Source organism: Neoarius graeffei, chromosome 8 (assembly GCF_027579695.1).
Source record: "Neoarius graeffei isolate fNeoGra1 chromosome 8, fNeoGra1.pri, whole genome shotgun sequence".
Classification (NCBI taxonomy): Eukaryota; Metazoa; Chordata; class Actinopteri; order Siluriformes; family Ariidae; genus Neoarius; species Neoarius graeffei.
This window is the reverse complement of record NC_083576.1, coordinates 35,575,724-35,602,140: the sequence shown is the minus strand read 5'-3', so window position 1 is coordinate 35,602,140 and position 26,417 is coordinate 35,575,724. Positions and strand designations below refer to the sequence as shown.

The 26,417-nt window shown below is 43.4% G+C and overlaps 1 protein-coding gene across 4 annotated transcripts in view; it reads left to right on the top strand.

The window, feature by feature from the left end:
• The window catches only part of spdl1 (spindle apparatus coiled-coil protein 1), a 130,404-nt gene that overhangs the window by 67,489 nt on the left and 36,498 nt on the right, over nt 1-26,417 (top strand). For all 4 annotated transcript variants that reach the window (XM_060927605.1, XM_060927604.1, XM_060927603.1 and 1 more), the window contains 5 exons: nt 7,862-8,011; nt 17,085-17,183; nt 17,265-17,375; nt 17,463-17,603; nt 17,715-17,815. In XM_060927605.1, the coding sequence (XP_060783588.1) occupies nt 7,862-8,011; nt 17,085-17,183; nt 17,265-17,375; nt 17,463-17,603; nt 17,715-17,815 (602 nt within the window). The remainder of the gene's footprint in view (nt 1-7,861; nt 8,012-17,084; nt 17,184-17,264; nt 17,376-17,462; nt 17,604-17,714; nt 17,816-26,417) is intronic.

Here is a 26,417-nt window from a genome sequence, read left to right as displayed (position 1 = left end):
ACACAAATCCTGTAGCATGCTTGTAATGACTTGGAGCTGAAACTGTGTGTATATATAATTTAAACCAGCTTACTTAGTGGTTAATCACAAAAAGCATGCATCCTGCTGGGAAAAATCCACTGTGCTAGATAACGACCCAAAAATAAAAAATTAAAAAAAGGGTGAGAAGTACAAGGGAGAACTGGTTCCTGCTATAGCTTGTCCTCTTGTAGTATGTGGCTTCTGCTCTAACATAATTTCCCACACCAGACACCCGTCTCCACATTGACTGCTGTGGCTCAGCCAGCAACTATCCATATGACAAGATCAGCTTTTATCGTCTATATAGGGCCTTTTTCTTTAACCTCTATCACGGTGGTGTAGTGGTTAGCACGGTCGCCTCACAGCAAGAAGGTTCCGGGTTCGAACCCAGCGGCCGGCGAGGGCCTTTCTGTGTGGAGTTTGCATGTTCTCCCCGTGTTTGCATGGGTTTCCTCCGGGTGCTCCGGTTTCCCCCACAATCCAAAGACATGCAGTTTGGTTGATGTGGGGCAGCCTTGGGCTGAGGTGCCCTTGAGCAAGGTACCTGACCCCTGACTGCTCCCCGGGTGCTCTGGTGTGGCTGCCCACTGCTCTGGGTGTGTGTGCGTGTGTTCACTGCTTTAGATGGGATAAATGCAGAGGATGAATTTCACTGTGCTTGAAGTGTGCATGTGATAAATAAAGGTTTCTTCTTCTCTTCTGTGCTAAATTGGATTTACTCTTGAATATTGTCTGAAGCACCAGTGACAACTGTGCCTGAGCTAATGATTCATCTTAGTTTCTGAGTAAGTGTGGAAGTAACAAATATTCTTTGATAAGGCAGAAAAATGTGAATTAAATCTGTCATTCAAATTATAGTTACAACTGTTATTTGCATTTAAGCAAGCATTTTGAGCTGCCTCATTTTTCATTTGGTGCATACATTTTTTTTTTTTTTTGGTTAATTCAGCCTCACTCTGTTTCTATCAGTTATTTCAAATTGTTGAAGTGGTTTAAAATTTGGGGTGTGAGCATTACACAGATCTTAGTCCTCAAAGAGGAATGAGAACAGAGATTGGAAAGAAAATATATGGTCAACTGTAAACAAGGTTATTTTTTTTCACTACAGAGTGCACTGTTTTACCTGAGTGAAGGCCTGTTGGCATGGATCCATCCACTGGTCCGGATCTGGCGCTTTCTTTTTAGTGAGATCAGTCAGCAGGCTGGTGACATCTGAATAGTTAGGCACAAACCTATTATAATAGCCCCAGGAACTCTCTCACTTCCTTTTTGGTCTTGGGCCTCAGGCAGGCTGCAATCATTGCTGTCTGGTCAATTTGGGGACAAACCTGCCTATGACCCACGTGGAAGCCCAGATACTGTACTTCCACCCAGCCAATCACGCACTTCTTTGGGTTCACTGTGAGCCCTTTGTGCCTCAACGACTTCAGGACAGCCCTTAAATGTTGACTGTGCCACTGCCAATTGTTTCTGTAGATAATGTTATCTAGGTAGGCAGTGGTGTGTGGATGAAGGACTCTGTCCATTAGTCACTGAAATATTGCAGGGCCCCAAACAATCCACACAGAAGGGTGACAAATTGGTGTAATCCAAATGGGGTGGGAAGGGACCCCCCCCCCCCCCCCCCCCCCAATGGGATACAGGAGTCAAAGAGACCTTCTAGTTTCCCCTTGTCAAATCCAGTGTCAAATAAAAGTGAGCTGTGCCCAACTAACTGAGCAGTTCCTCAATTGGGGAAATGTAAAATTGAGACACCATGTTGATGGTCCATCCCGTTAATCCTTGTGCACGAAGACCACCAGGCTGCTCCAGTCACTGTGCGATTCCTTGATTACTTCCATGTCAAGCATAGCCTGAAGTTCTTCCTGAAGCACATTTTTCTTGTGCTTGGTGAGATGATAGAGTGGATGTGTACTACCCCTGGGGGCATTTCAGTGGGTGTTCTATGAGATTAGTGTGACTGACTGGGTAGAGGCGAGAACGCATCCGAAAATTCCGCTTGCAACTTGGCCACCTCCATGTATGTGGCCTTCACAGAGGACTCGGGTGGATCAAGTTGCTGCTTTTAGATTTGCGTTTGGCCCAAGCGTTGCCAATGTCGTGGGGATCACCTCCCTCCAGGGTTTAAGCAGGTTGAGGTGGTATGTCTGCTGTGCCTCATAGTCGACATTCCTGACTCTCCATGTGGCCTTGAAGAGCCCTTGTCACTTGGTGAGCAATTTAGAACTTGACGTGTGGAGTAAAATGAGCACTTTTTTATCTCCCAGTGAAAATTCCTGCAGCTGAGCGTGTCTGTAGCAAATGCTCTTGTGTTAACTGATCCACCGTGTGGAGTTTTGCTCTCAGGTTGAGAATGTATTGAATTTTGTTTTTGTTGCTGGCTCCTTCAATCTCGAAATATCATGGTGATCTGTGCCAGGGGTCATCCATCAGTTGTCGAGTTGCAGCGCCTAGTATGACTGTATAGGCCGATGCGTGAGCCACGCGGTCTGCTACAGTTGTTGCAGGTGAAGTTGCTTGGTCAGGTGTCTGTTGATGCAGTCTCCACTGTCGTCTGAGTCTTCTCTCCCCCCACCGGGTTTCTCTCCTTTCCTTGGCTTCCCCAACGACGGCCTTGGTGGTGAACCACCAGCTGGCACAGTCTGAGGCCACCGTCTCCAGGTCTGCGGGGTTGAAGCCGCCTGCCCTCAGGTCACGCTTGCACACGTCCTTGTAGCATAGTGCGGGTCGTCCTGTGGGTCTGGAGCCTGTGGCCAACTCACCATACAGCATGTCCTTTGGGATGTGTCCGTCGTCCACGCAGCTGACGTGGCCTAGCCAGCGCAGGTGTCTCTGGGTCAGCATGGCAAACATGCTGGGCATCTCTGCCTTGGCCAGGACATCGGTGTTGGTGACACGGTCCTGCCAGGTGATGCCCAGAAGTCTTCTGAGACAGTGCATGTGGAAGACATTCAGTCTGCGTTCTGGGCAGGAGTAGAGGGTCCATGCTTTGCTTCCATAGAGGAGAGTGCTCAGCACGCAGGCCTGATACACTCTCATTTTGGTGTTGGTCGTGAGCATGGTGTTGTCCCAGACTCTCTTTGCAAGACGGGCCATTGCTGTTACTGCTTTGCCGATCCGCACGCTCAGCTCAGTGTCGAGAGAGAGGTTCCTGGAGATGGTGGAGCCCAGATAGGTGAATCTATCCACCACTTCAAGGGTGTGGTTGCCGATGGTGATGTGGGGAGGTCTGCTGTCGTCCTGGCCTGTGATGTTGGTCTTCTTCAGGCTTATAGTGAGCCCGAACTTGTTGCAGGCGTCTGCGAAGCGAGTGATGAGTCGCTCTAGCGCTTCCTCAGTGTGGGCGGTGAGGGTGGCATCGTCTGCAAAGAGCATCGACGGAAGGAAGGAGGAGAACGTATTGAATTTTGTTTTTGCTAGCTGAAGGTCCTTCCTCCCAATTTTCATGAATGACCTCCAGGATGCCCCATGGCTTGCACCCAGACAGTAATTCAAACAGGGAGAACCCTCTGAAGGCTTGTAGGATCTCTCACACTGTGAACAATAGGGTTTCAAGCAGTCTATCACAATTTCTAGTGTCGTTGTGCATGAACTTCTAAATCACGTTCTTAAGTGTTCAGTTATACTGCTCGATCAGTCTGTCCATCTGTGGATGATGTATGCTGGAATTACTGTATTCCCCAATCTTACATCAATTACTCTTATTTGGTCAGAGGTGTGTCTCTCAGGGTCTCATTGCATGTCTACTCCAGTGTCTATTCCCTGCAAGGATGGGAGGGACAGCACTCTCCCCCACCACAGTGTTTGGGAGCTGACAATGATGGCCCTAGGACCACCTTCCCAGCCCCTGGGACTTCCTTATAGCAGGACCCAACTGGAAATATGCTTTCCACTAATGTTTTAAACCCAGGCCAATTTATCCCCAAAATTAACAGATGGAGGTTAGTCCCTGCCTCACCCACCTCTACACAGTACTTTTTCCACCAAAATTCAACTGTGATGACCACCAGTGATTACTTGTAAATATCCCTGTGCACACACCTCACCTTCACCCAGCATGCTGTGCCCAATGCCTCGCCTTGAACCAAGCATTGGTGAATAAAGGTCTGATTACACCCCGCATCCACCAAAGCATGGCAGGTACCCCCATGGATACTCACTACTATACAGTACTTCTCCACTTGATTTCAAGATGGCGCCGCAGACGGTTGCCTCGGTACTTCGCTCTCTCATACTTTCTACGTTTTTGTGTATTTGTTGTGTTTTTTGCGCTTCTTCTCTGGTCACATACTCCAGAGAAGAATTCATAAACATTGGAATAACCACCAGTCAAGTTTTTTCATCGGTTTTCATCGATCCGGAAAGTTTTCCAGAGCTACTTGTTGGAGGAGCAGCAGCTCTCTGTGATCTCCACCGAGGATGCCGGAGACACCGGGGGAAGTGAGCCGGCGCGCTCATCAGGCTGAGGCAGCGGGGATTTCGCACTGCGCTCCCGTCTATTCACCTGGCTAACGTCCACTCTCTGGCCAACAAGATGGATGAACTGCTGCTCCTCAACGCAATCAACACGGATTTTAACAGATCTGCTGCCTTGTGCTTCACCGAAACCTGGCTCGGTGAGCACATCCTGGACACTTCTCTCCACCTGCCTGGATTTCACCTGTACCGAGCGGACCGCGAAACGGAGCTCACGGGGAAAACGAGGAGAGGCGGAGTCTGCTTTTACATTAATGGAGGTTGGTGTACTGATGTCATGGTTCTAAACAAATCATGCAGTCCTCATCTGGAGACATTATTCATAAACTGCAAACTGTTTTATGCTCCGCGAGAGTTTTCCTCGTTTATTCTGGTTGGAGTCTACATCCCTCCTCAGTGTTACTGAGGCATTACAACACCTGGCTGACCAGATAAACAACTTGGAGAAAAAACACCCGGACTCTTTGCTCATTGTTTTGGGGGACTTTAACAGAGCAAACCTCAGCCACAAACTGCCAAAATATAAACAGCACATTAAGTGTCCCACCAGGGACACTAACACTCTGGACCATTGTTACACTGCTTTAAAGGACTCGTATCACTCTGTCCCCCGTGCAGCCTTGGGACTATCTGATCACTGCATTGTTCATCTTATCCCGACCTACAGGCAGAAGCTGAAATCTGCTAAGCCTGTGGTAAAGATGGTGAGGAGATGGTCCGATGAGGCTAAAGTGGAACTACAAGCCTGCTTTGATTGCACTGATTGGAGTGTTTTTGAGGCTGCAGCTTCAGACCTGCATGAACTGACTGATACTGTGACATCTTACATCAGTTTTTGTGAGGATGTGTGTGTGCCCACCAAGACCTTCCGCACATACAACAACAAACAACCCTGGTTCACTGCAAAACTCGGGCAGCTTCGCCAGGCCAAGGAGGAGGCCTACAGAAGTGGGGACAGAGTTCTGTACAAACAGGCCAGAAACACACTGATGAAAGAGGTGAAAGCAGATAAGAGGAGCTACGCTGAAAGGATCAAAAACAGCCTTTCAGCCAATGATCCAGTGTCAGTGTGGAGAGGCCTGAAGAACATCACCAACTACAGGAGACCATCCCCCAACACTGCAATGACCCATCAACTGGCTGATGAGTTGAATGTGTTTTACTGCAGATTTGACACATTCACACCTCTCCCCCCTCAGACATTAAAGACCCATTTACACCCTGTGCTATTCTGCCTCCTCTCGCCTCTGACCCAACACCAGCACTCAAGATCTGTGAAGAGGATGTTTGTCAGCTTTTTCACAGACAAAAGATCAGGAAGGCACCCGGCCCAGACAGTGTTTCACCCTCCTGTCTGAAGTCTGTGCTGATCAGCTGGCCCCCATCTTCACCCAGAACTTCAAAAGATCTCTGGAGCTGTGTGAAGTCCCCTCATGCTTCAAACGTTCCACAATAATCCCAGTTCCCAAGAAAACCACCATCACAGGACTGAATGACTACAGGCCTGTAGCCCTCACATCTGTAGTCCTGAAGTCCTTTGAGAGACTGGTGTTGTCACACCTGAAGGACATCACAGACCCCCTGCTGGACCCCCTGCAGTTTGCCTACTGAGCAAACAGGTCAGCGGTGATGCAATCAATATGGGACTGCACTACATCCTGCAACACCTTGACTCTGCAGGGACGTACACCAGGATCCTGTTCGTGGACTTCAGTTCAGTGTTCAACACCATCGTTCCAGATATCCTTCACACCAAGCTTACCCAGCTCACTGTGCCCTCCTCCACCTGTCAGTGGATTATAAACTTCCTGACTGACAGGAAGCAGCAGGTGAGGATGGGGAGCATCACATCCAGCACCCGGACTATCAGCACTGGCGCCCCCCAGGTGTGTGCTCTCCCCACTGCTCTTCTCCCTTTACACCAATGACTGCACCTCAAGAGACCTGTCTGTTAAACTCCTGAAATTTGCAGACGACACAACGGTCATCGGCCTCATCCAAGACGGTGATGAGTCTGCATACAGACGGGAGGTTGAACGGCTGGTCTGTTGGTGTGGTCAGAACAATCTGGAGCTGAACACGCTCAAAACTGTGGAGATGACTGGACTTTAGGAAGAGCCCCCCCACCCTGCCACCTATCACCATCACCAACAACATTGTGACTGCTGTTGAAACCTTCAGGTTTCTGGGTTCCACAATCTCCCGGGACCTGAAGTGGGAGACCAACACAATCACCATCATCAAAAAGGCCCAGCAGAGGTTGTACTTTCTGTGCCAGCTCAGGAAGCTCAACCTGTCTAAGGAGCTGCTGACACAATTCTACTCGGCCATTCAGTCTGTTCTCTGCTCTTCCATCACTGTTTGGTTTGGATCGGTCACCAAACAGGACAAGAACAGACCGCAATGGACAATAAGGTCTGCAGAGAAAATTATTGGTGTCAGCCTGCCCTCCATCCAAGACCTGTACCTGTCCAGAGTCAGGAAACGGGCAGGTAACATCTCTGCAGACCCATCACACCCTGGTCACAAATTGTTTAAACTTCTCCCCTCTGGGAGACGCTACAGAACACTGTACGCAAAAACAACCAGACACAAGAAGAACATTTTTTTTTTCCCCCCTCAGGCTGTCTCTGTGATGAACAGCTAAAACCAGACTCAAATATCAGTAACATCAACTGTGAAATATCTGCACACTCATACCGTTATTCTGTGCACACTGTATATTTATATTTACTAATTCATCCTTGCACTATGCTGGCTATACATATATTTACCCTTCTACATGTACATAGCTTTTTGTTTTTGTCTACGCTTTTTATCTGTTTGTATTAAGAGAGCTAAGTGAAACCGGAGTCAAATTCCTCGTGTGTGTTCACATACCTGGCAAATAAAGTTTATCATTATTATTGATCAGGGGAGGCCTAAAACCTATAATGAGTTTCCTGGTTACAGAATTGTACTTTGTGACTACGTAGGACAGTTATAGAAGCAAGTTATTTTTTATAATCATGCTATCTGTTCTCACCCAAATGAGAATGTGATCCCTTTTGAGTCTGGTTTCTCTCAAGGTTTCTTCCTCATGTTGTCTGAGGGAATTTTTCCTTGCCACTGTCACCACAGGCATTTTTTAAATGGATTAAATTAACTCATGTTTAAAGTCTTTAATTTTCTGTAAAGCTGCTTTGTGACAATGTTATTAAAAGCGTTATACAAATGACTTGACTGTCACTTTTTTCTGTTCTGTTTTTGTTTCCCATTGTGTGTTTTTACAGCATAAACGTGTTTTCAAACTCGCATGAAAAGAAATGTCAAGGGAAATGCTTTTAATCTAAATGTTCTTTTTCTTTTTTTTTTTTCCTCCAAGGCTGCCTTAGAGCAGAAGCATCAGGACCTGAAATACAAAGAACAGCAGCTGGAGCTGGCTAATGGTATCCTTCAGAGGCAATTAGAGACACTTGCAAATACAATGGAAGAAAAAGAAAAAGAGGTCGTGTCACTGTACACTGCTTTGGAGGTAATTGGTGAAAAAGCTTTTGTATTACAGTGGTGCTTGAAAGTTTGTGAACCCTTTAGAATTTTCTATATTTCTACATAAATATGACCTAAAACATCATCAGATTTTCACACAAGTCCTAAAAGTAGATAAAGAGAACCCAGTTAAACAAATGAAGCAAAAATATTATATTTGGTAATTTATTTATTGAGGAAAATGATCCAGTATTACATATCTGTGAGTGGCAAAAGTATGTGAACCTTTGCTTTCAGTATCTGGTGTGACCCCCTTGTGCAGCAATAACTGCAACTAAACGTTTCCGGTAACTATTGATCAGTCCTGTACACTGGCTTGGAGGAATTTTAGCCCATTCCTCTGTACAGAACAGCTTCAACTCTGGGATGTTGGTGGGTTTCCTTACATGAACTGCTCGCTTCAGGTCCTTCCACAACATTTCGATTGGATTAAGGTCAGGACTTTGACTTGGCCATTCCAAAACATTTAACTTTATTCTTCTTTAACCATTCTTTGGTAGATTGACTTGTGTGCTTAGGGTCGTTGTCTTGCTGCATGACCCACCTTCTCTTGAGATTCAGTTCATGGACAGATGTCCTGACATTTTCCTTTAGAATTCGTTGGTATAATTCAGAATTCATTGTTCCATCAATGACGGCAAGTCATCCTGGCCCAGATGCAGCAAAACAGGCCCAAACCATGGTACTACCACCACCATGTTTCATGGATGGGATAAGGTTCTTATGCTGGAATGCAGTGTTTTCCTTTCTCCAAACATAATGCTTCTCATTTAAACCAAAAAGTTCTATTTTGGTCTCATCCGTCCACAAAACGTTTTTCCAATAGCCTTCTGGCTTGTTCATGTGATCTTTAGCAAACTGCAGACAAACAGCAATATTCTTTTTGGAGAGCAGTGGCTTTCTCCTTGCAACCTTGCCATGCACACCATTGTTGTTCAGTGTTCTCCTGATGGTGGACTCATGAACGTTAACATTAGCCAATGTGAGAGAGGCCTTCAGTTGCTTAGAAGTTACCCAGGAGTCCTTTGTGACCTCGCCAACTATTACATGCCTTGCTCTTAGAGTGATCTTTATTGGTCGACCACTCCTGGGGAGGGTAACAATGGTCTTGGGTATCCTCCGTTTGTACACAATCTGTCTGACTGTGGATTGGTGAAGTCCAAACTCTTTAGAGATGGTTTTGTAACCTTTTCCAGCCTGATGAGCATCAACAACATTTTTTCTGAGGTCCTCAGAAATCTCCTTTGTTCATGCCATGATACACTTCCCCAAACGTGTTGTGAAGATCAGACTTTGATAGATCCCTGGTCTTTAAATAAAACAGGGCGCCCACTCACACCTGATTGTCATCCCATTGATTGAAAACACCTGACTCTAATTTCACCTTCAAATTAACAGCTAATCCTAGAGGTTCACATACTTTTGCCACTCACAGATGTGTAATATTGGATCATTTTCCTCAATAAATAAATGACCAAGTATAATATTTTTGTCTCATTTGTTTAACTGGGTTCTCTTTATCTACTTCTAGGGCTTGTGTGAAAATCTGATGATGTTTTAGGTCATATTTATGCAGAAACATAGAAAATTCTAAAGGGTTCACAAACTAGCACCACTGTAGGTTTGAGAGTTTTTAGGTATTTAGAGCCTTGATCAACATTCTATAACCTAAAGGAAATTACTGCAATGTTATTTATTAAAGCTGAATGTTTGATATTAGCTGAATGGTTGAAACATTTCTTTTTAGGCAAATCTAAAATGCCATACTGAGTTTGAAGCAATATTTCTCCATTTTGCTTAGAATATCTGATGGTCCTTTATTTTTACCATTTAAGCATGTCTAGATAGCACTGTTCAGAGGCTAGCCTTAGTGCTGTTATCACACTAGCCTTGTAATTTTCCTCCTACATGTATGTCACTGTCTATACATTGAGCCAAGCAGAATGCACACCCATAGGAAGGCAGCTCTGATAGAAAAACATCTTTCTAAAAATAAAATCTATCTAAAAGCACAATCAGATGGAATGCTTAATTAGAACATAAAATCGATTGTGATATAATGCTAAAGTACAGTTGCAGCCAGTAAAGCGGAAATAAATATTAATACTTGTCAGTTTCAGTAGTCTGTCAGGTGCCAGATGGGCAGGTTGGCTATCCTCTTCTGTGTGACACCAGATAGTATAATTTATATATAATTTCTCTTTTATAACTATAGAGTCTCTGTAACTATAGAGTCAAAAAGTGCTTAATTGTGTTAACAGGAACCTGAGTGTGGGTATCATTTAGTTTTACTTTTCTTTTTTGTGAACAACTGTTTTATTGAAATTATAATTTCACCTAACAAGGTCAAACAGTGTAAATATCTTTAACATACCCTTCCCTCCCCCTGGCGGCGTCCCCCCTCCCTCCCCCCACCCCTCTCGGTCTAGTGTCTTACAATCCTACGATTTGCCTTTATTCTGAACTGAGCAGGTCCGTTATAGCCGAAGCGGCTCTCTTCCATGAGTCCAGTGTAGAACTTTTGGCTTTGTTCACCTGTGCTGTAGACATTTCTAACATAACTACATCCTGAAAGTATTCCAGCCATTTCCTAGTGTACAATTTGTGAGGGGGTAGCCAATGTTGTACTACCAGTTTTTTGGCAGCAGTCAAGCCAGCCAACCAAACCTTGTGTTGTTTCTCAGTCAGCCCCAAATGTGACTCGTCATTGAGCAAAAGGAGAGTCGGCTCCAGAGGTACAGGTTTATCAATCATATTGGATAAAGTCGCTGTTACCTTCCTCCAAAAGCCATAAACCTCTGGGCAGCCCCATACCATATGCTTAAATTTTCCCGGTGTGTTTAGTGAGCACAAATCACAGTTCAGGCTGATCGACAGCTTCATATGAAATCTCAAAAGTGGTGTCAGATAGGCCTTCTGACACAACTTATAGTGAATCAACTGGTGATTGGGGTTCTTGCACACGTGCAATGTGTTCTCCCAGACATTTTTCCAGTTTATATCCTCCTCTGCAACAGCCAAGTCTCTAGACCATGCCTTGGCCAGGGGTAGCTCTTTCTGTGTGTGTGTTTGAAGTCGTGAATACATAACTGATACGAGTCCCCTAGTGTTCGTTGTGGATAGCCAGGCTACGATAGGATGTGTCTGCAGCTTAGAGTTAGTCTGCACACCATAGGCGCGAAGAGCCGACCATAGTTGGAGGTACAGAAAGTGAGAAGTCGTTGGCAGATTAAAAAGAGAACACAATGTCTGAAAGCTAAGCATACCTCCTGGGTCAAATACATCTCCGAGATTGTACACTCCCTTTGAGGACCATGATTCTGATTCAAACAGCTTATTCCCCGAGATAATATTCTTGTTCCCCCACAGTGGAGTATTCAGATGCCATTTCCAATTCCCCCCCAAACTCTTCTCAACCACCTTAAAATTTCTTATCGAGTTTGTACTAACAGGCCCAAAGTGTAACATGCATTGGTTGATAGTTAGTCCAGAAAATAAGACCCCTTTGAGTTTGTATGGAAGCACTAGTGCATCTTCTATATCTCTCCAGGCTACCTGAGAGGAGCGGTCAAGCCATGTCTTAAGCGGGCGTAGCTGAAAGGCCTGGTGATACCTCATAAAATTTGGGAAGGCCAGCCCACCTTCTTGCTTTGCTCGCTGTAAGGTGGAGAATTTAATTTTGGGATGTCCCCTATTCCAGATATATTTTCGTAGCAGGGAGTCAACTCTCTTCCAATATCCCGCCGGAGGAGGGAGTGGAATCATCATGCTAACAAAGTTGAGGCGAAGCAGCACGTTCATTTTGATGGAGGCAATCCTTGTTTGCAGTGAAGCTGGCAATTTAGTCCATATAGCTATGTCACATTCCACCTCCCTTAAAGATGTTCTCATAATTTGTTTTTGCTATATTATGCAGTGAAGGCTGAATCTGGATGCCCAAGTACGTGATTCTTGTATTAATGGGAATATCACAAAGCAAAACTATCGCTTTTGCGGGTTCATTCAGGGGCATCAGAGTTGACTTGGTCCAGTTGATCTTATAGCTGGACAACATCCTGAACTCTTCAAAAGTGGCTAGCAGCAAAGGTATTGACTTTTCGATATCCGATAAGTAGATAAGTACATCATCAGCGAAGGCCGATATGGCATGCAACGAGGTTTTAATCCGAATGGGGGCAATAACCTGGTTCTCCCTCAAATGTTGGGCTAGTGGTTCTAACGAGAGAATAAATAAACTTGGTGAGAGGCCACATCCCTGTCGAGTCCCACGAAAGCTGGAAAAGGGGCTCAAGTGTAAGCCGTTTGTGGACACCATGGCAGTGGGGTTAGCATATAAAACATGAATCATGTTGACAAACCCTCTCCCTAGGCCAAATCTCTCCAAGACCGCCCACAGATACTGCCACTCGAGCCTGTCAAAGGCCTTTTCGGCGTCAAGTGACAATATCGCACATGGAGTCTTTAACTGTTGAGTTTTATGAATTATCTGTATTAGACGTCGAATATTGTCCACTGCTAGACGCCCTTTCATGAAGCCAGTCTGATCCTTATGGATTAGTTTGTCCATGTATCTCTCCAAACGTAACGCTAGCACCTTAGAGTACAGCTTCTTGTCTGAGTCAATTAACGAAATCGGTCTGTAATTGGAGCAATCAGTTTTGCCTTTCCCCTTTTTAGGGATTCGTGAAATCAAGGCGGCGTTAATGTAAGCAGGGAAAGAGCCTTTTTCAACTGCTGATCTGATCGACCCCAACAAAACTGGCCCCAGAATATCCCAGAAGTGTAGCAAGAGCTCTGGCGGTATGCCATCTGGGCCCGGCGATTTCCCTTTATTTGTCATCCTAAGCGCAGTCACCAGCTCCTTTCAGGATATAGGACGACCCAGATCTGTTGCTTCCTGCTCCCCTAACGTGGGCAAATCCAGATTGCTCAGAAATTGCTTACATTTCTCTGAATCAAAATTAAGTGTTGATTTGTACAACTCCTTGTAAAAAGAGTGGAACGTGATATTTATCTCTTTTGGGTCAGATGTAAATCTAATTACTAACCGTTTTTATGGTATTGATTGATGCTTTGGACTCACTTTGCTTAAGCTTCAGTGCCAATAACCTGCTTGGTTTGCTTCCATTAAAATAATAACTCTGCCTGACTCTGTGCATGATGAATTCTGCTCGCCTCCTCAACAGATCATTGTACGGAGCCCCTAAAGGGTCCCTTTAGGGGCTCCGTATCATTGAGCTCCACCCTGACTCCCCTCAGGTCTTTTTCCACCGATTCAGCATATTTACCCTTTAACCGCTTCTCAAGTAGGTGACACTTCCTTTCTAACTCGCAGACCCTGCAGCTCCTCTCTTTTTTGAGATGAGATGCATAAGAGGATGTAAAGTCCCTAATACAACCCTTGGTGGCCATCCATATATACGAGGCATCATCTACTGTGCCTATATTAATGGCTATGAATTCCGTAATCCTTTTCCTAAATTGTGCTACAAATACCTCATCCTGTAGAAGCGTCGTAGTAAAGCACCATCTAGGTGTTTTATTGAATCTGTGACTAAGATCGATCATCATCAACAGCGGATTGTGGTCAGACAGTGTTGCCGGCAGCACCTGCATCAAATCTACGCCCGTTTTTAGACTCGAAGAGAGCAAAAAGTAGTCGATTCTGGATTGTGATTTATGATATGCGGAAAAGCATGTATAGTCTCTAATGCCCTGGTTCTGAATGCGCCACATATCAACTAGGTTAATATTCTCTATCATGGCGTTAAGAGCAGCTGATGCTGCCCGCTGGGTGTGGGAAGCAGACAAGGCGGATCTATCTAAATTGAGGTCGCACACTGCGTTCATATCCCCTCCCACAATCAGCTCATAATCTAATAAGGACGGCAGCACCTTGGTAAGTTCAGGAAAAAAGAGAGGGTCAAAAGCTGCTGGTGCATATACAGATACAAAGGCTACTTTCTTTCCATATATGGATGTACATAAATAAGATATGCGACCTGCTGTCCCTTCATTAATCTTTTCCACTTCTAGGGCCAAGTTCCTTTTAGTCAAGATGACCGTCCCCCTAGAGTTAGAACTCCCACAATCTGAAACTATGACTTTATATTGCTTATTTTGAAAGCGTGATACATCCTCTGCCCTCAGGTGTGTTTCTTGAATAAATGTTACATCCACATTCTTACGATGGAGTAAGTCTAAACATTTTACTCTTTTAACTTTTGTATTCAGACACCGGACAAAATAGCTCAATATAGATAGCTTAACCATTATCGAAATTGGTACCTATTGCTCCAGGTGTTACAATAAAAGGTCTAACCCTGATGTAAGAGTCATAACCGAGATACCCACCCTCCTCCCTCCCACCGACGCCCCTCCAGACCCCCCCCCCCCCCCCCCCCCCCCAACAGTGGTTCTGACCCGTGTGACTTCTGCATAATGCAGCTCGGCAAGACTTCCACCAATGCAATGCTAGTGCTTAATTTAAAACCAGTTTCACATGTTTCAAAAGACTGATGCCGCTGCCAAAAACTGGCACTAGCACGGCACCACAAAATTGCTGGTCCCAAAGTCGGAACCACTGACATCAGTGGCTATGGGAGGGGCTACCGCAAGAACTTCACCACCATTTTGATAAAACATGAGACTTCTCGAAAACAATGAAAAGTCAATCAAGCACTGGTCAGTGGAAGAGACAAGATCACTTTGTTTTGGTGATTTTTGTTCCTCCATAAATGACTGTGTCTCTGTGTGTGTGGTTTTTTTTTTTTGCCTCTCCACCGCAGGACAGTTTCAGCTCAGTGCCACAGGATGTGTCTTGCTCAAAGTTGCGTGATGGGTTTGGTTGTAAATCAGTGACTTTTAACACCAAACAGAATTCAGTAGAGGTTGGCAGAGAGTGTGGAGGGAAGCTGCATTTGCATGTCTCGGGGCGGGGTTAAAAACAGTTCAGTAGAGAGCACAGAGGCAGCATTGATTTGTGCTTTTGTCACAGTTGGAAGTGTGAATACAAGCAAGAAACATCCTTTATGCCGGGTCCCCCCGACCAGTTCTCAAAAGGCACCAATGGCAGAACTGGCTCTGCACCGGCACCTTCCTGGTGAAAAAGAGCTACTACTGACTTACAAAACACCTAAAGTCAAGATGACTTTGATAAATATTAAACTAAAGCAGGGATGAAAGTCTTCCGGAAATACGGATATTTGACAAAACTCTTGAAAATCTCCGGTTTTCCGAATGGAGAAATTTATTTTTCGGATTTTTCGCATTCCTAGACGCAGCGTAATACTTCGCATCGTCCTCGCATGGGCACGGTCCTTAAATAGCCAAACACATAGTTTATTGATTAAAGACAGGTGTTCTTTGTTAACTGCGCGCTTGCCGGAGCTGGTTAGGCACGCGTGCAAGGGGCGCCTTCAGGTGCATGTGCTAAGGCGCGCAGGACTGACACCGTTCTGCGCAAGCGCAACACAATCACACTAGAAAGCATGTTCAAGCTGCCAGTGTAGCTGCAGTCTTTTTAGTTGCGAATTACGAGTATTTCCTCGTGTTAATAATTCACCATGTGAAAACAAGCAAAACTTTCCTCCTTCTTTCGACGTGAAGAGAGGTAAGCAATTTATTATATTTTTTTTTCATCAAAGTTGCATTTTGTGGTTTCGAAGCTAAGTTTTAGTGCCGTTTCTAGAACACAACATCAAGAAAACGTGGAAGAAACAGCAATAATGGAAGAGCCGGTTTCTAAGCTACCTAAAACTAGCAATGGTAATTTATTTTTTGTTACATAATGCACTCAGGCTGCCAGTCAGTGTGTGACACACACACGCACCCTACGCCCCTGATTTACATGAGAAATTTGGTATTCATTGGTATGTTTAAATTTACAGACAATACGAACTAATGTAAACAATTGGCTTCAACTCGCATAAATATGAATTGGATATTTTTAGTTCACTTTAGCTTATGCAAACACACAACTCTACTAAAAGATTGATAAACGAGGCTCAATGTCTCCAACATTGAAATCTGAAAGCTTTAGAAACTCTAACAGACCTTTACTTTTTAACAGTACTGTTTTGGGATTTTGCTGAGTTTACCTTCAACTGTCTGATTTTTTTCAAAGTAATTGACTGTGTAGCCAGGAAAATCACCGTGTTTTCTAAATGCACTCCTGAAAATTACTCATTAACTAGGGGAATTAAATTTGATATTTTTGACATGTTAATCATTAATGTACATGAAAGAAAAAGGTTTAAAAGTTATAACTTGTTTTAGTGAAAATAAGTACTAAAATGCACTAGAATGCAGGGTTTTGTGTGTTATGTTATTAAAATATTTTCGGGTTTTTTTTCCTTTGCTCCACTTCCATCTCTACTAAAGGCTCTTTAAAGAAAATTTAATTGTATTAACTATTATACACTGTCTTTGTTAAACAATACATTTTATTTCATTTATTATTAGTCATAGATGGTCTGAATGAGCTGTTACTGTTGGAACAATAATGTATTAGAATGAGCACATAAAACTGTCATTTATGCTACAGTTATATCTATTGGAAGAGCTGTGCTGTTGTAGAAAAATAATTAACTTCTGATTTGATAATTTTACCACTCTTACCATTGTAATCAACACACGTTCTCTGTTGAAAGAAATTGACAATCGTTCTGGTATGATATGGCGCACACCTCATCCTTAAAATCCCAGGTCAATCAATGTTAAATGCCTTCCCACATCCCTGCTTTAATGTTACCCCAAAAAAGGCAAGTATCAGATGCACAGTGCATTGGATAAAGCAGGATTTTATGACTTTGGCTGACAGGGCTGCTAAGTTGTACTGTAGAGCCATATGCAAAATCTATCATTGCGTAAAGGATTGTCATGCCCTGCTCTACCTAATTGCTTGAAGTGCAAGTCATATGGGCAGGTCATATATCTGAAGGGAGTTTTGGTGAATAAGTCTGAAAATCATTATCCATAAAGAACCATATATTCTTTTTAATCATGTTCTTGACATCAGCAGAACTCTCTACACATATTAATCTCGTATTTCATATCAGAAATCCAGGGAAGCCAACCAGAACCTTCAAATACAATTGGACCTGGTGTTGCAGCAAGCACAGGATCCAAACAGCAAAGGCAATTCATTATTCTCTGAGGTATTTATTTTAATATTTATTAAAATATTTATCTTCATGTGATATTAAGGTGCAGGTTTTAAAAATAGTTTTTTTTCGCAGGTAGAGGACAAGCGTGCCGAAATAGAGAGACAGTTGATCAGTGTAAAAGTACAGCACCAGTCTCTTCAAAAGCAACATGCTTTTACCAAACAGCAGATGCTTCGCATGAAGGTAAAAGTCAGCAGCATTTGTTGTTGAGAAGAGAGCAAGCACTTTGATTTCTTTTTGCCATTATTTTTGTTCTTTCTTTTATCATAGGTGCAGATATCTAATGTGATGCAGCTTCAGGGCATTCGAGCTGACCCAGTCCAACTTGAGAGATTACATTTCATGTTATCAGAGAAAAACAGTGAGATAGAAACCTTGATGAAGAAGGTGCAACAGTTGGAGAAGGTTGAGGTAAGGTTTTGTACTTTTGTAAGTTACTAAATTTTATGCATTGTTTTGACAGTGATCTATTTAATGCAATCAGTTGACAGTGAAATGAAAGCTTAACTCATTTACCAACAGGTGGCACTTGAGAATCAGTCCACTGATGTCTCCAAGGAAACTGAGTTTGTGGATGAGACATACTACACTGATCTTTTGAAAATGCAACTCTCAAATTCCAAGTAAGTTTCCAGTTAATGAATTGGAATTATGTATTGCAGATTAACAGTAATCTTCTTGGGACTCTAAATGGTAAAGACTAGACATCTGGAGAGTTTTCAACACATTAATAAATAGCTTAAATACTACACCTTTCTTAAGTGCTGCTCATGCTGCATCACAGGGCAGCCTAACACACTCGAGTAAATGACTACCCACCCTATTCTGCATAGATGAGCTCACAGATGACCATGATTGGCGAGTTTCACTGTAATTGAGAGGGGACAGAAAGTAATGTCCCTCCCACCCAGAGAGGACGTCCACTTTTCTGCCCTTGAACTCCCAGCCACAGATGGCTGTGGCATCTTGGGATTTGAACTTACTATATATAGATGATAGGACAAACACTTTTCTTTTGTGCCACTTGGGAACCTATAAAAAAATTAAGTAAGGAATAGCATACGAAGTATTTTAATTTGCTGATTTGCCAATGATTACAATTTTAAATTTAATAATTAACATATCACACTTTTTAAATATACAGTCATGGCCAAAAGTTTTGAGACTGACACAAATTTGGGTTTTCACAAAGTTTGCTGCTTCAGTGTTTTTAGATCTTTTTGTCAGATGTTTCTGTGGTATACTGAAGTACAATTATAAGCATTTCATAAGCTTCAAAGGCTTTTATTGACATCAGGTTTATGCAAAGAGTCAACATTTACAGTGTTGACCCTTCTTTTTCAAGAGTACTGCAATTCACCCTGGCATGCTGGATATCAGTTTCTTGGCCAAATTCTGACTTATGGCAACCCATTCTTGCATAATCAGTGCTTGGAGTTTATCATAATTTTTGGGATTTTGTTTGTCTCACCCGCTTTTTGAGGATTGACCACAGGTTCTCGATGGAATTAAGATCTGGGGAGTTTCCTGGCCATGGACCCAAAATTTCAATGTTTTGTTCCCGAGCCACTTAGTTATCACTTTTGCCTTGTGATGGTGCTCCATCATGCTAGAAAAAGCATTGTTCATCACCAAATTGCTCCTGGATTGTTGGGAGAAGTTGCTCTTGGAGTATGTTTTGATACCATTCTTTATTCATGGCAGTGTTCTTAGGCAAAATTGTGAGTGAGCCCACTCCCTTGGATGAGAAGCAACCCCACACATGAATAGTCTCAGGATGCTTTACTGTTGGCATGACAGAGGACTCATGGTAGTGCTCACCTTTTCTTCTCTGGATACTCATTTTTTTCAGATGTCCCAAACAGTCTGAAGGGGGCTTCATCAGAGAAAAGAACTTTTACCCCAGTCTTCTGCAGTCCAATCCCTGTACTTCCTGCAGAATGTCAGTCTGTCCTTAATGTTTTTCTTGGAGAGAAGTGGCTTCTTTGCTGCCCTTCTTGACACCAGGCCATTCTCCAAAAGTCTTCACCTCACTGTGCGTGCAGATGCAGATGCACTTGCACCTGCTTGCTGCCATTCCTGAGCAAGCTCTGCACTGGTGGTGACCCGATCTTGTAGCTGAATCCTCTTTAGGAGACGGTCCTGGCACTTGCTTTCTTGTGTGCCCTGAAGCCTTCTTCACAGCAATTGAACCTCTCTCTTGAAGTTCTTGATGATCCGATAAATGGTTGATTTAGGTGCAAAAACTGATAATTAAGTGGCTCAGGGAAAAAACATTTGAAATGTTGGGTCTATGGCCAGGAAACTCCCCAGATCTTAATCCCATCGAGAACCTGTGGTCAATCCTCAAAAAGTGGGTGGACAAGCAAAAATCCAAAAATTGTGATAAACTCCAAGCACTGATTATGCAAGAATGGCTTGCCATCAGTCAGGACTTGGCCCAGAAGCTGATATCCAGCATGCCAGGGCGAATTGAAGTACTCTTGAAAAAGAAAGGTCAACACTGCAAATATTGACTCTTTGCATAAACTTGATGTATTTGTCAATAAAAGCCTTTGAAGCTTATGAAATGCTTATAATTGTACTTCAGTATACCATAGAAACATCTGACAAAAAGATTTAAATACAGCAAAATTTTGTGTCCGTCTCAAAACTTTTGGCCACGACTGTACATGTATAGAGATGAGTGTTACTGATAAGCAAGAAAGCACAAACTCTTCTGGCTTCTCCCATGTTTAGAAACTTATTGACTCTTACAAAGTATGGACCCCCAAAATTCCTTCTTTTAATGATGCACAGAAACCTTCCCCATATCAATGATAGATTTTTCTTTGTTAAACAGCAGCAACAGAAGTTTTTTTTTTTTTTTTAAATCCTTTTTGTCCCCCGCTGGCCAAAAGCCCCGAAGGGGGATTATGTCATGGCGAAGTCCATCCTTCCATCCCAGAAAGGGTTCTCACCTTCTGAAATCAACTCCTCTCACAATTTTTGGAGGAATTTTATGAAACTTGGCAAAAGGCTTTGTTATAGGACAGTAATACGCACATGGCAATTTCGTTTGCAATATATTGTAGCGGGGGATATTGTGCTCTTATGGCCCTTTTCCACTACCCTTTTTCAGCTCACTTCAGCCCGACACGGCTCGCGTTTCGACTACCTCAGAACAGCACGACTCAGCTCGCTTCAGCCCTGCTTAGCACCCAAAACTCGCACGGTTTTGGAGTGGGGCTGAAGCGAGCCAAACCGAGCTGAGTGAGGCTGGGGGCATGAGCAGACACTCCCCTGTGCACTGATTGGTGAGGGGGAGTGTCCTCACATGCCCACACACGCCCCGCGAGCACGCTGGGATCTGTAAACACCGTAAACCCGGAAGAAGAAGAATTACGAGAATTTCTGAAGCCTTATGTGCCTCGCTTCATCTATACGCTCTTGCCAGTATCTGTTGGCGTTGTCGGTGACAACAAGCCACAGCACCAAGACCAGCAACACTAACGACTCCATGTCCTCCATGTTTATTGTTTACTATCTGGGTCGTGAGACTACCGCTTAAAAGATCATTGTCACTGTTTGCGCTGCTTAACGACATCACGTGACGTCCACCCACTTTCGCTAACTCCACCCAATGTGTCCACCCACTTCCAGCCAGCATGGTTCAGCGCGGTTGTAGTCGAAATGCAACTCCAATAGCCCTGCTCAGCTCGACTCAGCCCAACTCAGCACGGCACAGCTCAGCCGTGTTTGTAGTGGAAAAGCGGCATTAGAGCACTCGTGTTTATTAGGCTTGGCTCATATGGAGCAGAAATGTTCAAAAATGATGGTAGTTTAATTTGGTATTGTAGGAATAAAAAGTAAATTGTTATCTTTGCCTGCTGCTCTCTGATAACTAAGGATGGAATATAGGATGGCCAAAGGTAAATCTGTTTTAGCCTTATGATTAAAATGTCTGACTCCAATAAGTTTAATTAATTATCTCACTCCAGAGAATGTATCTTGTAGTTATTACTAGAAGTTATTACTCAGTAATAGCATTTTAATTTACAATGGCTTCCATGCTAAGCTTTCATGATAAAATGGCATTCGTATGTCAGAGGCTTTTATATAGCCTATTCATTAAATAATTTTCCCATTATCTCAGAGGTTTCTATCGACATGCAAGCTCGGTCTTTCCTATTTACTTGTCAGAGGTTTCTATTTAAGCTTAAGTACTTGCTTTTTACTTGAGCTTGTCAGAGGTCGCTTTCAAAATGTGTCTAAACCTTTAAAATCAAACAAAACCCAAAAAATAAACTCCTTTATACTAACAGAAATTATTTATACAAGACATGTTCGAGTGTAGGGCAGCACGGTGGTGTAGTGGTTAGCGCTGTCGCCTCACAGCAAGAAGGTCTGGATTCGAGCCCCGTGGCCAGCGAGGGCCTTTCTGTGCGGAGTTTGCATGTTCTCCCCGTGTCCGCGTGGGTTTCCTCCGGGTGCTCCGGTTTTCCCCACAGTCCAAAGACGTGCAGGTTAGGTTAACTGGTGACTCTAAATTGACCGTAGGTGTGAATGGTTGTCTGTGTCTATGTGTCAGCCCTGTGATGAACTGGCGACTTGTCCAGGGTGTACCCCGCCTTTCGCCCGTAGTCAGCTGGGATAGGCTCCAGCTTGCCTGCGACCCTGTAGAACAGGATAAAGCGGCTAGAGATAATGAGATGAGATGTTCGAGTGTTCTCTTGTTCTTATTTGTACCTGTATACTGTGTACAGATTGTTTTTCTTTTAAAATACATGGTAGCTGCGGGGTCTTAAAAGCCTTAAAAAAGTCTTTAAATTTAATATTCCAAAATTAAGGCCTTAAAAAGTCTTAAATTGCTTTGCCCAAGTCTTAATTTTTTTAAACAAAGGTCTTAAATTTACTCGTACTATTCTACGATGTGAAAACGTGGGCTTTGCGTAACATCAGTGAATTTCTTGGAGTATGCGCAAAGAAAGAAACAATATTGATACATTTTCGCGCCGGCGCAATCATCGGAGTCCGTGGTGGAGAGGAGACTCCGTGAATCGCAGCATGGGAAGTATTGTTTTAATCAGCAGTGGCTTTCAGATAAAAGATATCGTGATTGGGTGAGGGAGGTTCCTGGAAGTGACGTTGAAGCAAGATGCTGTGTTTGTCAAAAGGCCTTCAAGTTGTGCACTATAGGTCATTTCGCTTTAGAGTCTCACATGAAGAGCTCAAAGCACATTGCATCTGCCCTCCACCACCAACAGCCCATCGCTCAGTTCTGCACGGTTCAATCTCCGAATGCACCTGGAGTTGGCACTAGCACCACTGTTGAATGTCAGCAGCATCAGCCAAGCCAGACATCATCGGCAAGGCTAGCAACAACACAAGGGCCGAGCAGTGGCATGATGGGTGTCGGTGGAACCCCGACACTTCGGGCAGAGGTGCTATGGATTTTAAAAACAATTACGGAACACCACTCGTACAGCTCAAATGAGGGCATAAGCGAACTCTTTAAGGCTATGTTCCCAGACTCGGAAGTCGCTACAACATTCTCCTGTGGAAAAAACAAAACGTCTTACACAACAAAATTCGGTCTTGTTCCTTATATAACGAAGAAGTTGGTCAAAGACGTTAACGAGGCAAGTGGTGGATTTATCTCATTGTGTCTCTTATCTATCCACCTCCACATCTGTCTTCCCTCCCTCCCTTGTTTACTAGGAGTATTTACATTTCTTTTTATTCTTCAAAATGTAAAATGGTTGAAGCAAGTTGAATGCTGGGAAACTAAGACAAAGAGTTTGTCTGTTTATCATCTCTGGGTGCATGGTCATAATTAGTTTAGAGACCGTTCTTTAGGCCTTGAGTTGGGCCCTCAGTTTGGCTTTTTGGCTGGTGAGTGCACACCATTGTACCAATGTATTGGTACGCCAATTGCATTTTTGTGCACCATTAAGAGACTTTCGGCTTACCTCTTTTCTATCAATCTATCTATCTCTATCTCTCTTCCCATCTATCCCCCTCATCTCTTATCTATCTATGCCCCTCTGTGTCTCTCTCCCTCCCTCGTTTACAAGGGTACAAAATGTAAAATGGTTGAAGCAAGTGCAAGTGCTGTGAAACTAAGACAAAGAGTTTGTTTAGAGTGTTGTGAATGTTTTGATATTTTATTTAAAAAAAATACACCCACATCACTTTTTTATTTTAAGTATCATCTCTGGGTGCATGGTCATAATTAGTTCAGAGACAGTTCTTTAGGCCTCGAGTGAGGCCCTCAGTTTGGTTTTTTGACTGGTGAGTGCACACCTTTGGCATTAATGTGTTGGTATGCCTATTGCATTTTTGTGTACCTTTAAGGCCATGACGTGGACCCTACGTTGTGCTCCTTTCTTCCAGGTTTAGACTTGTTTTTTTGTCTTGAATGTGAAGATTCGACAAGCAATGCACATAATGACTTTTAAGTATATAACTTTTATAATAAAAGTATTTTTACTTGAAACATTTGTCATTATTGTGAATTTGATCTGGTGTTCTACGACCGCATAATGGGTGCGATGTAGGTCTTAATTCTCATTTAAGTGGTCTTAAAAAGGTCTTAAAAAAGTCTTAAATTTATGGTGATCAAACCTGGGGAAACCCTGAAATAAAATGTTCCTGGGTGGGGTGGCATGGTGGTGTCGCCTCACAGCAAGAAGGTCCGGGTTCGAGCCCCGTGGCCGGCGGGGGCCTTTCTGTGTGGAGTTTGCATGTTCTCCCTGTGTCTGCATGGGTTTCCTCCGGGTGCTCCGGTTTCCCCCACAGTCCAAAGACATGCAGGTTAGGTTAACTGGTGACTCTAAATTGACCGTAGTGTGAGTGTGAGTGTGAATGGTTGTCTGTGTCTATGTGTCAGCCCTGTGATGACCTGGCGACTTGTCCAGGGTGTACCCCGCCTTTCGCCTGTAGTCAGCTGGGATAGGCTCCAGCTTGCCTGCGACCCTGTAGAACAGGATAAAGCGGCTAGAGATAATGAGATGAGATGTTCCTGGGTGCTGCCATCTTACTCTCTCTGAGGTTCAAATATCGTGCTCTGAGTATAAATTATGCGAAAGAATCAGAGATTGTGACGTCACTTACACACTACATGAATTTCCAAGGTTGATATTTTATGCATACATCGCTTCTAAATTGTTGTAAACAACCTTCAAGATGGCTGAGTGTCAAGCATTTGGCTGTAAAAATAAGCTAGATCATTGAAGCAGTGAACACATACATGCATACATGGGATGCACTGATAGCCAATTTCTTATCTTAGCAATATTTCTGAGATGAAAGAAAGCTATCTGGGTAATGTTATTGATATGAATTTCAAATGAATGACTGGAATCAATTATCACACCCAAGTCTTTTACCGCTGCACGTGGAGAAACAGAAAGGCCATCCAGAGTTACTGTGTAATCAGAAAACCTATGGGGTGTTCGCACGGCACATATTTGCATCGATGCTGCACCGATGTATTTTGTTGCGATATATCTTACACCGGTGTAAATTTTGTGGTTTGTACACGTCACAAACCTGCTTACTAGAGAGAAGCATGTTAGCGCCGGTGCAGCCCCACTTGTGGTCACACGGCAGTTTTTGCGACCGTGCTATATGACAGTAATAATGCGGAAATTAAATATGCGCATGCGTGAAAATGCACTTCCTTTTCCCGGTTGTCATGGCATCACCAAGCGCCGGGAAAACAACGTGGATGAAGACACCAGTGTTGCCAGATACTGCTGACGTTTTCCAGCCTAAAATATGTTCAAATCCGCCAAAATGCACTTAAAACCGCCCAATCTGGCAACACTGGAAGACACGCAGTTCTGTTGTTGTTGATATTTGCCATTTTGGAAGCGCAAAATACCAGGATGCAAATTATGCAATGCCCGTATGTAATCAACTCTCCTCACGCGTAGCGAGTTTACCCCTGTAGCGTTCAGACGTCCCATTTTATATCGGTGCTGCCCCGCAAACTAGCATTTACTCCGGAGTAAATTTCTTAAACCACCTCCCGAGCAGGGTTAGATTTGCACCGGTTTAAGCAGCTTTCAGGAGCTACACCGGTATAACTTTGTACTGTGTGAACGCTCTACCGGGGCAGCCCCGGTGCTACACCGGAGTAAAAGTTGCCTTGTGAACACCCCTCTACATCTAGCTGCATGTGGTCCTAGTACAAGTACTTCTGTTTTGTCTCTTGTTAAGCAGAAGGAAGTTAATAAGCATCCAGTGTCTAATGTCCTTTACACATTACTCAATTCTGTTAAGCTGGTGTCTCTAATCTGGCTTTGCAGAAACATAGAACTGCGTGTCATCAGCATAACAGTGGATGCTTATATCCTGCTTATGAATAATATTACCAAGAGGTAATTTATAAAGAAAAAAGCAGTGGGCTTAAGACAGAACCTTGTGGAACACTAAACTTTACTTCAGTATTTTTAGAAAAATCACCATTTACATCAACAAACTGATAACGTTCAGTTAAATAAGACCTGAGCCAGGAGAGGCCCGTTCCCTTAACTCCCACAACATTTTCTGGTCTATCCAGGAGAATGATCAGTGGTGTCAAAGACTGCACTAAGGTCAAGCAATACAAGCAGGGGGACACAACCCTGATCAGATGCCAACAGTAGGTCGTTTACTACTTTAACCTGTGCTGTCTCTGTGCTATGAGGTCTAAATCCTGATTGATACATTTCATGGATGTTATTCCTGTGTAGATTTGAGTATTACTGCTGTGCCACAGCTTTTTCTAGGATCTTGGAGATAAAGGAGTGGTTTGATATTGGCCTAAAATTGGACAGCTGACAGGGGTTGAGGTCAGGTTTTTTTAATCAGAGGTTTAATAACTGCTAGTTTAAATGATTTGGGTACATAGCCAATTCTAAGGGTTTAATTTTTTTTAAGAAGTTTAATTGTTTCTGGTATTATCTGTTTGAAGAGTCATGTAGGTAAGGGATCTAGTACACAAGTTGAAGATTTTTATGTGGAAATTAGTTTGATTTATCTAAGGGGAGTAAAACATTCTAACTGCATAGTTATATGGTTATATACAGGGTTACTTAAGTTGTCTGGGTTTAAATTAGTAGTTTGAATTTTTTTGTCATATATTTTCAATTTTGTCACTGAAAAACTTTATGAAGTTGTTCCCACTACATACTGCAGGTGTGCATGTGTCTATGGAGCACTTGCATGTGACGTCACAGCCGATCTAGATTGTAACAG